Genomic DNA, 13,488 nt, shown 5'->3' with positions numbered 1-13,488 from the left:
TACGATGAGCCTAATTCAGTGGATCAGGCTGAGAAAAATCTGCTGGCTTTATGCCAGGGTCAGGATGATGTAGAAGTATATTGTCAGAAATTTAGGAAATGGTCAGTACTCACTCTGTGGAATGAATCTGCACTAGCGGCTTTGTTCAGAAAGGGTCTCTCTGAAGCTCTTAAGGATGTAATGGTGGGATTTCCTATGCCTGCTTGTTTGAATGAGTCTATGTCCTTGGCCATTCAGATCGGTCGTCGCTTGCGCGAGCGTAAATCTGTGCACCATCTGGCGGTACTGCCTGAGAGTAAACCTGAGCCTATGCAGTGCGACAGGACTATGACTAAAGTAGAACGGCAAGAACACAGACGTCTGAACAGACTGTGTTTCTATTGTGGTGATTCTACTCATGCTATTTCTAATTGTCCTAAACGCACTAGGCGGTTCGATAGCTCTGCCGTTATTGGTACTGTACAGTCCAAATTCCTTTTGTCCATTACCTTAATGTGCTCTTTGTCATCGTATTCTGTCATGGCGTTTGTGGATTCAGGCGCTGCCCTGAATCTGATGGATTTGGATTATGCTAAACGTTGTGGATTTTTCTTGGAGCCTTTGCGGTGTCCTATTCCGTTGAGAGGAATTGATGCTACACCTTTGGCCAAGAATAAGCCTCAGTACTGGGCCCAGCTGACCATGTGCATGGCTCCTGCACATCAGGAAGTTATTCGCTTTCTGGTACTGCATAATTTGCATGATGTGGTCGTGTTGGGGTTGCCATGGCTACAAACCCATAATCCAGTATTGGATTGGAACTCTATGTCGGTAACCAGCTGGGGTTGTCAGGGAGTACATGGTGATGTTCCATTTTTGTCTATTTCGTCATCCATTCCTTCTGACATCCCAGAGTTCTTGTCGGACTTTCAGGATGTATTTGAAGAGTCCAAGTCTGATGCCCTACCTCCGCATAGGAATTGTGATTGTGCTATCGATTTGATTCCTGGTAGTAAATTCCCTAAGGGTCGTTTATTTAATTTGTCCGTACCTGAACACACCGCTATGCGCAGTTATGTGAAGGAGTCCCTGGAGAAGGGACATATTCGCCCATCGTCGTCACCATTGGGAGCAGGGTTCTTTTTTGTAGCCAAGAAGGATGGTTCGCTAAGACCGTGTATTGATTACCGCCTTCTTAATAAGATCACTGTTAAGTTTCAGTATCCCTTGCCATTGATTTCTGACTTGTTTGCTCGGATTAAGGGGGCTAGTTGGTTTACTAAGATTGATCTTCGTGGTGCGTATAATCTGGTGAGAATCAGGCAGGGAGATGAATGGAAAACGGCATTTAATACGCCCGAGGGTCATTTTGAGTATCTGGTGATGCCGTTCGGACTTGCCAATGCTCCATCTGTTTTTCAGTCTTTTATGCATGACATTTTCCATGAGTATCTGGATAAATTCTTGATTGTTTACTTGGATGACATTTTGATCTTCTCAGATGATTGGGAGTCTCATGTGAAGCAAGTCAGAATGGTTTTCCAGGTACTGCGTGCTAATTCCTTGTTCGTGAAGGGATCAAAGTGTCTCTTCGGTGTGCAGAAAGTTTCATTTTTGGGGTTCATCTTTTCCCCTTCTACTATCGAGATGGATCCGGTTAAGGTTCAGGCCATCCAGGATTGGACTCAGCCGACATCTCTAAAAAGTCTGCAGAAATTCCTGGGCTTTGCTAATTTTTATCGTCGCTTCATCTGTAATTTTTCTAGCATTGCCAGACCATTGACCGATTTGACCAAGAAGGGTGCTGATTTGGTTAATTGGTCTTCTGCTGCCGTGGAAGCTTTTCAGGAGTTGAAGCGTCGTTTTTGCTGTGCCCCTGTGTTGTGTCAACCTGATGTTTCTCTTCCGTTCCAGGTCGAGGTTGATGCTTCTGAGATTGGTGCAGGGGCGGTTTTGTCACAGAGAGGTTCTGGTTGCTCAGTGTTCAAACCATGTGCTTTCTTTTCCAGGAAATTTTCTGCTGCTGAGCGTAATTATGATGTGGGCAACCGAGAGTTGCTGGCCATGAAGTGGGCATTCGAGGAGTGGCGTCATTGGCTTGAGGGTGCTAAGCATCGCGTGGTGGTATTGACTGATCATAAGAACTTGACTTATCTCGAGTCTGCCAAGCGCTTGAATCCTAGACAGGCCCGTTGGTCGTTATTTTTTGCTCGTTTTAATTTTGTGATTTCATACCTTCCGGGCTCTAAAAATGTGAAGGCGGATGCTCTGTCTAGGAGTTTTGTGCCCGACTCTCCGGGGTTATCTGAGCCGGCGAGTATCCTCAAGGAAGGAGTCATTGTGTCTGCCATCTCCCCTGATTTGCGGAGAGTGTTGCAGAAATTTCAGGCTAATAAACCTGATCGTTGTCCGGCCGAGAAACTGTTCGTCCCTGATAGGTGGACTAGTAAAGTTATCTCTGAACTTCATTGTTCGGTGCTGGCCGGTCATCCAGGAATCTTTGGTACCAGGGAGTTGGTTGCTAGATCCTTCTGGTGGCCATCTCTGTCACGGGATGTGCGTGCTTTTGTGCAGTCCTGTGGAATTTGTGCTAGGGCTAAGCCCTGCTGTTCACGTGCCAGTGGGTTGCTTTTGCCCTTGCCGGTCCCGAAGAGGCCTTGGACACATATTTCGATGGATTTCATTTCTGACCTTCCCGTTTCTCAAAAAATGTCGGTCATTTGGGTGGTCTGTGATCGCTTTTCTAAAATGGTCCATCTGGTGCCCTTGGTTAAATTGCCTTCCTCCTCTGATTTGGTGCCTTTGTTCTTCCAGCATGTGGTTCGTTTACATGGCATTCCTGAGAATATTGTTTCTGACAGAGGTTCCCAGTTTGTCTCGAGGTTCTGGCGAGCCTTTTGTGGTAGGATGGGCATTGACCTATCTTTCTCCTCGGCCTTCCATCCTCAGACTAATGGCCAGACCGAACGAACCAATCAGACCTTGGAAACATATCTGAGATGTTTTGTTTCCGCTGACCAGGATGATTGGGTGTCATTTTTGCCGTTGGCTGAGTTCGCCCTTAATAATCGGGCCAGCTCGGCTACCTTGGTCTCTCCATTTTTCTGCAATTCTGGGTTCCATCCTCGTTTCTCTTCAGGACAGGTTGAGTCTTCGGACTGTCCTGGTGTGGATTCTGTGGTGGACAGGTTGCAGCAGATCTGGACTCAGGTAGTGGACAATTTGACCTTGTCCCAGGAGAAGGCTCAGCTTTTCGCTAATCGCAGACGCCGTGTGGGACCCCGACTTCGTGTTGGGGATTTGGTTTGGTTATCTTCTCGTCATATTCCTATGAAGGTTTCCTCTCCTAAATTTAAACCTCGTTTTATTGGTCCGTATAGGATTTCTGAGATTCTCAATCCGGTGTCTTTTCGTCTGACCCTCCCAGACTCCTTTTCCATACATAATGTATTCCATAGGTCGTTGTTGAGGAGATACGTGGCACCTATGGTTCCATCTGTGGAGCCTCCTGCCCCTGTTTTGGTGGAGGGGGAATTGGAGTATATTGTGGAGAAGATTTTGGATTCTCGTGTCTCTAGACGGAAACTCCAGTATCTGGTCAAATGGAAGGGTTATGCTCAGGAAGATAATTCCTGGGTTTTTGCCTCTGATGTCCATGCCCCAGATCTTGTTCGTGCCTTTCATGTGGCTCATCCTGGTCGGCCTGGGGGTTCTGGTGAGGGTTCGGTGACCCCTCCTCAAGGGGGGGGTACTGTTGTGAATTCTGTGGCTGAGTTCACTTCTGTGGTCACAAGTGGTATTGCAGTCTCTGGGCTTCCTCCCTCAGGTGTTTTGGTGAGCTCGTTGGCTGCCTTGCTATTTAGCTCCACCTGAGTCTGTCTTCCTTGCTCCTTGTCAATGTTCCAGTGTTGGATCTGAGCTACTGCATCTTTCCTTGGGCCTGCTGCTCTGCTAGATAAGTGCTTCTAGTTTGTTTTTTGTTTTTTTTCTGTCCAGCTTGCTATTGTCTTTTGCTGGAAGCTCTGAGAAGCAGAGGGGTGCACCGCCGTGCTGTTAGTTCGGCACGGTGGGTCTTTTTGCCCCTTTGCGTGGTTTTCGTTTTAGGGTTTTTTGTAGACTGCATAGTTCTCTTTGCTATCCTCGCTCTGTCTAGAATATCGGGCCTCACTTTGCTGAATCTATTTCATTCCTACGTTTGTCTTTTCATCTTGCTAACAGTCATTATATGTGGGGGGCTGCCTATTCCTTTGGGGTATTTCTCTGAGGTAAGTCAGGCTTGTATTTCTATCTTCAGGCTAGTCAGCTCCTCAGGCAGTGCCGAGTTGCATAGGTAGTTGTTAGGCGCAATCCACTGCTGCTTATAGTTGTGTGAGGATAGATCAGGTACTGCAGTCTACAGAGATTCCACGTCTCAGAGCTCGTCCTATTGTTTTTGGTTTTTGCCAGATCTCTGTATGTGCGCTGATTACTGCACGCTGTGTTGCCTGATTGCCAGCCATAACAGTTACCTCAGCGTCTGGCTTCAGTAATCTTCAGGACAAGCTAAGTTTTTGATTTTCTTGTTCCACGTTTTGCTTTATTTTTGTCTTGTCCAGCTTGCATATAATTGTTTCTTTGCTGCTGGTTGCTCTAGCGGGCTGTAATTGCTCCTCATGTTCCATGAGTTGGAACATGAGTTCAAGTAATTACAGGATGGTTTTTTTGAAGGGTTTTTTGCTGACCGCGCAGTTTACTTTTGTATCCTCTGCTATCTAGTTTAAGCGGGCCTCATTTTGCTGAATCTGTTTTCATACTGTGTATGTGCCTTCCTCTCATTTCACCGTCATTATATGTGGGGGGCTGCTATTTCTGTGGGGTATTTCTCTGGAGGCAAGAGAGGTCTGTGTTTCTTCTAATAGGGGAAGTTAGATCTTCGGCTGGTGCGAGACGTCTAGGATCAACGTAGGCACGTTCCCCGGCTATTGTTATTTGTGTGTTCAGGTTTAGGGTCGCGGTCAGCTCAGGTTCCATCACCCTAGAGCTCGTTGGTGCTTGTCCTTTTGTGATTCCCTGCCATTGGAATCATGACAGGGTTAATACCCATGGATCTTCCCAGTCTATGAATCTCAGCCCGCAGCTATATATTTATGGATATTATGGATATCAAAACAGGGGGACGCCCCAAAAAAATGACGTGGGTCCCTCTGTAATTGATAGCCAGAAAAGGCTATGCAGACAGCTGTGGGCTGATATTCATAGCCTAGGAAGGGACCATGAATATTGCCCCTCCAGCTATAAGCACCAGCAAACAGCCGCCCCAGAAATGGTGCATCTGTAAGATGCGCCAATTCCGGCACTTAGCCTCTCTCTTCCCACTGCCCTGTAGCGGTGGCATATGGGGTAATAGGGGGTTAATATCACCTTTATATTGTAAGGTAACATCAAGCCAGCTTAGGAATGGAGAGGCGTCAATAACATACCTATCCATTACTAATCCTATAGATGTTAAAGGGAACCTGTCACCCCGTTTTTTGAGATTGAGCTATAAATACTGTTAAATAGGGCCTGCGCTGTGTGTTCCTATAGTGTATGTAGTGTACCCCGATTCCCCACCTATGCTGAGATATAACTTACCAAAGTCGCCGTTTTCGCCTGTCAATCAGGCTGGTCAGGTCGGGAGGGCGTGGTGACATCGCTGGTTCTTCCTCAGCTTTACGTTGGTGGCGTAGTGGTGAACAAGCAGCGCGCGATCTGCGCTGTAATCCCTTGCATCGGTGGGGGCGGCCATCTTCCTGGGGCCGCGCGTGCGCAGATCGAGTGCTCTGCTGCACGGGGCTTCAGGAAAATGGCCGCGGGATGCCGCGCGTGCGCATTAGAGATCGCGGCGGCCATTTTCCCAAAGCCGAGATGCAAACTCGGCTTTGGGAAAATGGCCGCCGCGATCTCTAATGCGCACGCGCGGCATCCCGCGGCCATTTTCCTGAAGCCCCGTGCAGCAGAGCACTCGATCTGCGCACGCTTGGCCCCAGGAAGATGGCCGCCCCCACCGATGCAAGGGATTACAGCGCAGATCGCGCGCTGCTTGTTCACCACTACGCCACTACGCCACCAACGTAAAGCTGAGGAAGAACCAGCGATGTCACCACGCCCTCCCGACCTGACCAGCCTGATTGACAGGCGAAAACGGCGACTTTGGTAAGTTATATCTCAGCATAGGTGGGGAATCAGGGTACACTACATACACTATAGGAACACACAGCGCAGGCCCTATTTAACAGTATTCATAGCTCAATCTCAAAAAACGGGGTGACAGGTTCCCTTTAAAGGGTTAAATAAATACACAGTCAGAATAAAGTATTTTAATGAAATAAAACACTACACAGTTTTGCCATCTTTATTGTTACTGGTAATCCATGCAACACACTCGATCTCCTGCAAAAAAAAGGAAAAATTAATAAACCAACACAAATACTCCCTGGTCCGACGCAGTCCATTTAATAACGAGTGTCCACAACGATCTCCCCTATAAAGCAGTCATATCAGGAGATGTGACTGCTCTATAGGCCTCCAGTGACACACTGACAGGAGACAATGGCCTCTGTAGTGTTATCACTGAGGGTTCATTGGCCTCTCACTTTACGGCACTGCTGCGTGAGAATTTTCCAATGCAGCGATGCCGCAAGTGATAGTGTGAACTCTGCACTCACAACGGCGGAGGGATACAGTGCAGAAGGATACCTTCTGTCTTTGTATCGCCGGAACCCCTGGAGAGCGGTCACATCAGCCGATGTGACGGCTCTCTATGGGAGATCATCATGGGACACTCATTATTACATGGATTACATTGGATCAGGGAGTATACTGTTGGATTATTATTTTATTTTTTTACAGGTGATCCGAGGGCTTAGGGGACTAGGTGATTGGTGAGTATATACTGTATGTTGTATGTACTATATGTCCATATGTGTGCATGTGTTTTTTTTTTACACTTGAACACAGTAGCCGGACTACTGCTGTCCCATCATCCGGCTAGTTGTCACTGTAACAGGCATAGCTGGATGGGACTAGTAGTCCCACCGGACGATGCCTGCCTACACACAGCCCTGCACACACACAGCCCCGCACACACCCATGCACACACACACACACAGCCCCGAAGACCCCCGCACACACACTCAGCCTCGCACACCCCCGCACACACAGAGCCCCGCAGACACACACAGACACACACAAACACCCGCACACAGATGCACATCTTCTCCACACAGTCTCCGCCCACACACATAGTCTCCGCCCACACTACATCCACGCTCTTCCCCCTCCCGATCTGCAGCGTTTCTCGCACGCATATCCGCAGCAAATACGCAGATCTTTTTTAAACCTGTGGTTTTGCTGTGGGTTGGCCTGACACAATGGAAGTCAATGGGTGCAGAAATGCTGCAGATCCACAAAAAGAATTGACATGCTGCGGAAAATAAAATGCTGCAAATCCATAAGTTTTTTCTGCAGCAGGTGCACAACAAATCTCAATTTCATATTGACTAACATTTCTTGTGCACTACACTGTAGATTCAATTCGGAAGCGGAAACGCATAGCCTAATAATGTTTCTGGCACCTTTTCCTATGGAAGCTGGACAAGGGGATTGTGAAGAGCTGGTGACACAGAAAGGACAGAAGGGACAAGGAGAGTCCATAGAGACAGATGGGACTACTGATAGATTGAAGGAAGAGGTCACAGAAGAGTTAAAGTTCACCTGGGAGCCAGGGAAAGAACAGGATATGAAACTGTGTATGGAATGTGTTGCTAAAGTGTTATGTGCCTGTGTTTTCAGTAAAGTTGAAATGTTTGTAAAAGACTGTGACTCCTCAGTGATTCTTGGAACTTGAAAGCCTGAAGTCAGAATGGCAGAAACCATAAGTACTATGTACCTAGAGGAACTTCATATTTCACCTGTGAGGCGCCAGGGTGAGGGAACATTAACCCCTGTTGTCACGGCTACCACCCTGGTCCCCTTACAGAATTGGCATAGTCAGCAGGATCCAGATGCCTTGCATATTGCGAGTGGAGGAGCCTTAAAGGGAACCTGTCGCCCCGTTTTTTCAGATTGAGATAAAAATACTGTTAAATAGGGCCTGCGCTGTGCGTTACAATAGTGTATGTAGTGTACCCTGATTCCCCACCTATGCTGCGAAATACATTACCAAAGTCGCCGTTTTCGCCTGTCAATCAGGCTGGTCAGGTCAGGTGGGCGTGGTGACATCGCTGTTTCTTCCCCAGCTTTCCGTTGGTGGCGTAGTGGTGTGCGCATGTCCAAGTGCCGAATCCACTGCGCGCAGGTGAAGAATAAGCACGCGATCTGCGCTATTACCCTTGTCATCGGTGGGGGCGGCCATCTTCCTGAGGCCACGCGTGCGCAGATGGAGTGCTCTGCTGCACGGGGCTTCAGGGAAATGGCCGCGGGATGCCGCGCGTGCGCAGATGGAGATCGCGGCGGCCATTTTCCTGAAGCCGAGATGTTTTCTTTTCCCCTCTGCTGGATTACGGGACTAAGACCCTGAAAGGGTTAATTGCGATGGACTGTGTATGTGGCTGTTCTAAGTGCTGGACTGTTTTGCCTTGAACTTTTATATAAACGGCCCACTTGTTTTTTTTTTTTGTGATCCTGTGGTCTGCTGATGGAGGGAGTGGAAAAACCCAAACCGGAGGACCCAAGGAATGAACCGGGTCAGGACTAAATAGACTGCTGCTGAGTTGGCCACTGGCCAGTAAATGTGTTTGAAGTGACTTTCTGTGTTTTATTTTTTCCTGTGTTTGGATACCCGGAGTAGGAAAGGACTGGCTCTATGGGCCCCTAATTGTTTTTTTTTATGTGTATTGGTTCCAGGAGCCAATGGACCAGGGTCAGCATGGCCCATGTTAAAAAACTTAAACTCTTTGTTCCCTGGCTGTAATCGAGTGGAGCCGGGGTCACGGATGACCCCCTGAAGCCAACAGAGACTGTGTCAATTTTATTAATGTTCTTAGATGTCAAATTAAAGAATGTGTTTTAACCATTTTAACGTTGAAGGTGTTGCTATGGTTGGGGACAACCATATTTAAGAAGAGAGGAATGTAAGGGGGTGACCCGGTTCATCACCTGCTTCCCCTAGTCTGAACAAGTGCATAGGTGTCACCTGCAGCACACTAAAGTGTTAGTAGTACTAATGTAATGTGTGGTTCCCTACTGTTATTTAATGTGTATCATATATTGTGATGTGATGTATTTAATATGCCTAAGATTAGGGAGAGATTAGTAATAGGTGCAGTACTATAGGGAGATTAGTTTAGAGGGGGGCATATTAGAGCAGGATCAGGCAAGGAAGATTAGTTAGATACAGGCAATAAAGGAGTTAAGCAGTTGGGAGCGGCTGTAGGGCAGAGCAGCAGGGAAATATAGGAGAGACACTTCCTGATTAAGTTCAGTTGCAGCCTAGGGCATCCTGCCCTGAGGGCAAGAAACATATTGCTTATGGAACAGCCTCAAGCTGTGAAGAGAAAGCAGTTATGAAGGAGAGGGGCTCCAGGCCTTAGGACACTGCGGAGGACAGAGGGGACAAGGAGTGTCAATAGAGACAGATGGGACTACTGATAGATTTTGGAGGAAGAGATCACAGAAGAGTTAAAGTTCGCCTGCAAGCCAGGGAAAGAACAGGACATGAAACCATGTATGGAATGTGCTGCTAAAGTGTTATGTGCCTGTGTTTCCAGTAAAGTTGAAATGTTTGCAAAAGACTGTGACTCCTCAGTGATTCTTTGAACTTGGAAGCTTGAAGTCAGAATGGCAGAAACCGCAAGTACTATGCACCTAAAGGAACTTTTTATTTCACCTGTGAGGCACCAGGGTGAGGGAACGCTAACCCCTCTTACCACGGCTACCACCCTGGTCCTGCAGAAATGGTCACCGGGAAAATTACACAAGTCTTTTTGTGTGCTCGATAGCCCCCTCTTTTCTGATGTCATGTGATCTTCACACAGGGCTTCCGGAAAAAGAAAAAGGCCGCAGCTCCTTCAAGTCAGCATTGTCAGGGGGCAAATCCTCTTCACAGTCAATCAGATTTTCTGCTGATAGTGGTGGTTTTCAACAGATTAGGCTGTATAAGCAGGAGCTGGTTTGCTGGATGTTCCATTACTGGAAGTCCTCAGTGTACTATTTTAGTTATGAGCAGTAGATGGAAGCAGAGGTCCAACTTAACACTCCTAGTATAGGATGTCAGGAACCAGCAGCCTCTGGAACAAAGTTTTATTTTTCCTGCTTCATATGTGCAATTAAAGTGTTCCGTTTTCGCACGTGTGGGGACAAGTAAGTTCTGTCCTGGTAGCTGCCCCCACCAAATGCAGCTAGCGCTGCGGGTTATGTGTTGGCACTCAGGTCCCTCCAAAACCTGTCACTGATGTTACGATATGGAAGGGGGATCTCTCCCCTATGTTCCTGTGCTCAGCTCTCTGGGTCCTCCCCAGCCTCCTATCCCACAGTCCCTACTCACACCTCTACCGAATGCTGGCATACGGGGAAAAAAGTCGACAAGCAGTGCATCATCTCTCCAGTGCAGCTCACCGCTCGGCGTATTCTCCCAGCAGCTGAGGTGCAGTGCGGTGCGGTCGCAGCCATGTAAGGCTGATTTCACTCTTGCATTTTTTGCCGCTGCGTTTTAGCGCAAAAAAAAAGCATGCATTTTTTCCCTATACTTAACATTAAAAACGCATGCGTTTTTTTTGCATGCGTTTTGCCGCGTTTTGACGACGCATGCGTCGTTTCTATGCTTGCGTTTTGTTGCAGAAATGCAACATGTAGTAATTTCTAGCGGTGTTTTTTTGCGGCAAAAAAAACGTATTGCTGTCTATGTAAACGCATGCGTTTTTAAGCACATGCATTTGCATGCGTTTTTAAACGCATGCATTTCAATAGAAAAACACAAGAATACACACTGATAAGCCACCCCCCAACCCTAACCCTAAAGGGATCCTAACCCTAAGGGTTAGGGTTAGGATCCCTAGGGTTAGGGTCCCTAGGGTTAGGGTTAGGATCCCTAGGGTTAGGATCCCTAGGGTTAGGGTCCCTAGGGTTAGGGTTAGGATCCCTAGGGTTAGGATCCCTAGGGTTAGGGTCCCTAGGGTTAGGGTTAGGATCCCTAGGGTTAGGGTTAGGGTTAGGATCCCTAGGGTTAGGGTTAGGATCCCTAGGGTTAGGGTTAGGATCCCTAGGGTTAGGATCCCTAGGGTTAGGGTTAGGATCCCTAGGGTTAGGGTTAGGGTTAGGATCCCTAGGGTTAGGGTTAGGATCCCTTAGGGTCTAAAAAACGCAGCATTTAAACGCGTTTACATGCGTTTTTTTCACCACATGCGTTTGCGTTTAAAACGCTGCGTTTTTAAACGCAAATATGAAACCAGCCGCCTAAGATGGTAAACAGGTCATTCAGACCTCCAAATCTGCGCAGCAAGGGGGGCGGAGCGATGCAGAGGAGCTGATTGGACGCAGCTAGACAGAGCTCCCTTAATCCTGGCCAAAATCCTGAACATAATCGCAGATAAGTGCATCTACCTGCCAGCAGTGAAGTCTCCCGAGCTCCTGGAGACCCCTGGTTCTCAGGGAATTGCGGTGTGTGGCTCCCATGGTGCGTCGGGCCGTGTGAAGGCTCTGACGGGAAGACAGGGCTTGTGGACGGTGGCCATTTTCTGCTGTGCGTCTATCAGGAAGAGGCATGGCATAGTGGATTCTGCTCTTGAGAGGGCTGGCAGAGCGGTGTGGCTGTATCCTGCAGGTACTTGTGAGGGAGGCGCTGTGTGTGCTCTGAGATAGAGCCCCGCGCTCCCTTAGGTGATAAATTACCGGCACGTGGGCTCCCGTCATCTTAGGGGTCTCTATACTCCAACCACTGTCTCTGCAGGCGCTGTATTTCACTCTGCTACACAGGACTTGCAAAATACTAGCAGATCTGTCACAGGACCTCACATTCCACTCTATAAATCTGCCCAGAGCTGACTGATATATTTTCTTTATCACAACACTGCTGCTGATGGTCTTAGGGAAGAGGAGACTCTATAATTATACTACGCAGCTTGCCATAATACACTATTATTAACCATGAATCGTTCCAAAAGCTCAGGGGTGGCTGATAAACTAAAAGAATTTGCAAGAACTGATCCATCTGAAAGTGCCCGATCCCTTAGGAATACTTCATCGCATGCTAAAGCTACGGATCAGCGTAAAAAAAGTATTTCTGATGCTGAAGAGGGTGGTGAGCAGGAGGATCTAACCCTTAGACAAGCATCTGAACAGTTAATGCAGGCCATATCTTTAACTAGAACATCCCTGACTGGGAAAATAGAGGATGTACATTCTGAGGTGGGACGTCTCCGGCAAGATATGCAAGTTATGAGTGGGCGTATTACAGAAGTTGAATCCAGAGTATCCCATCTGGAAGATAACATTACACCCATGGAGACTAAACTAACAAAAATGGCTGGCTCCATAAATGCCTTGAAACAAAAGGCAGATGACCTTGAAAACAGACTGCGCCGGAACAATATCCGGATTATTGGTCTGCCGGAATGCTCAGAAGGCCAACAACCTGAGAATTTCTTAGAAGGCTGGCTAAAAGACACTTTAGGGGACGATTTCTCTTCTACGTTTTCTGTGGAAAGGGCTCATAGAGTCCCCACAAAGCCGCTTCCACCAGGTACTCCGCCTAGACCTTTTCTGGCATGTCTCCTCAATTGCAAAGACCGAGGTGCTATATTAACCCCTTTACCCCCAAGGGTGGTTTGCACGTTAATGACCGGGCCAATTTTTACAATTCTGACCACTGTCCCTTTATGAGGTTATAACTCTGGAACGCTTCAATGGATCCTGGTGATTCTGACATTGTTTTCTCGTGACATATTGTACTTCATGACAATGGTAAAAATTATTTGACAGTACCTGCGTTTATTTGTGAAAAAAACGGAAATTTGGCGAAAATTATGAAAATTTCGCAATTTTCCAACTTTGAATTTTTATGCAATTAAATCACAGAGATATGTCACACAAAATACTTAATAAGTAACATTTCCCACATGTCTACTTTACATCAGCACAATTTTGGAACCAAAATTTTTTTTTGTTAGGGAGTTATAAGGGTTAAAAGTTGACCAGCAATTTCTCATTTCTACAACACCATTTTTTTTAGGGACCACATCTCATTTGAAGTCATTTTGAGGGGTCTATATGATAGCAAATACCCAAGTGTGACACCATTCTAAAAACTACACCCCTCAAGGTGCTCAATACCATATTCAAGAAGTTTATTAACCCTTCTGGTGCTTCACAGGAATTTTTTGAATGTTTAAATAAAAATGAACATTTAACTTTTTTTCACAAAAAATTTAATTCAGCTCCAATTTGTTTTATTTTACCAAGGGTAACAGGAGAAAATGGACCCCAAACATTGTTGTACAATTTGTCCTGAGTATGCCAATACCCCACATGTGGGGGTAAACCACTGTTTGGGCG

At 47.0% G+C, this 13,488-nt stretch overlaps 1 protein-coding gene across 1 annotated transcript in view; it reads right to left on the bottom strand.

Annotated features, from left to right (window-relative positions):
• PRPF40B (pre-mRNA processing factor 40 homolog B) overlaps positions 1 to 11,715 on the bottom strand; it is a 176,905-nt gene extending 165,190 nt beyond the window's left edge. The window contains exon 1 of the mRNA XM_069758313.1: positions 11,539 to 11,715. Coding sequence (XP_069614414.1) covers positions 11,539 to 11,700 — 162 coding nt within the window. The 5' untranslated portion in view covers positions 11,701 to 11,715. The remainder of the gene's footprint in view (positions 1 to 11,538) is intronic.
• Positions 11,716 to 13,488: the final 1,773 nt, after the last annotated feature.

The sequence above is a fragment of the Ranitomeya imitator genome, chromosome 3, assembly GCF_032444005.1.
Source record: "Ranitomeya imitator isolate aRanImi1 chromosome 3, aRanImi1.pri, whole genome shotgun sequence".
Classification (NCBI taxonomy): domain Eukaryota; kingdom Metazoa; phylum Chordata; class Amphibia; order Anura; family Dendrobatidae; genus Ranitomeya; species Ranitomeya imitator.
Note: the sequence above shows the minus strand (reverse complement) of the source record. Positions and strands in the feature narration are given on the sequence as shown.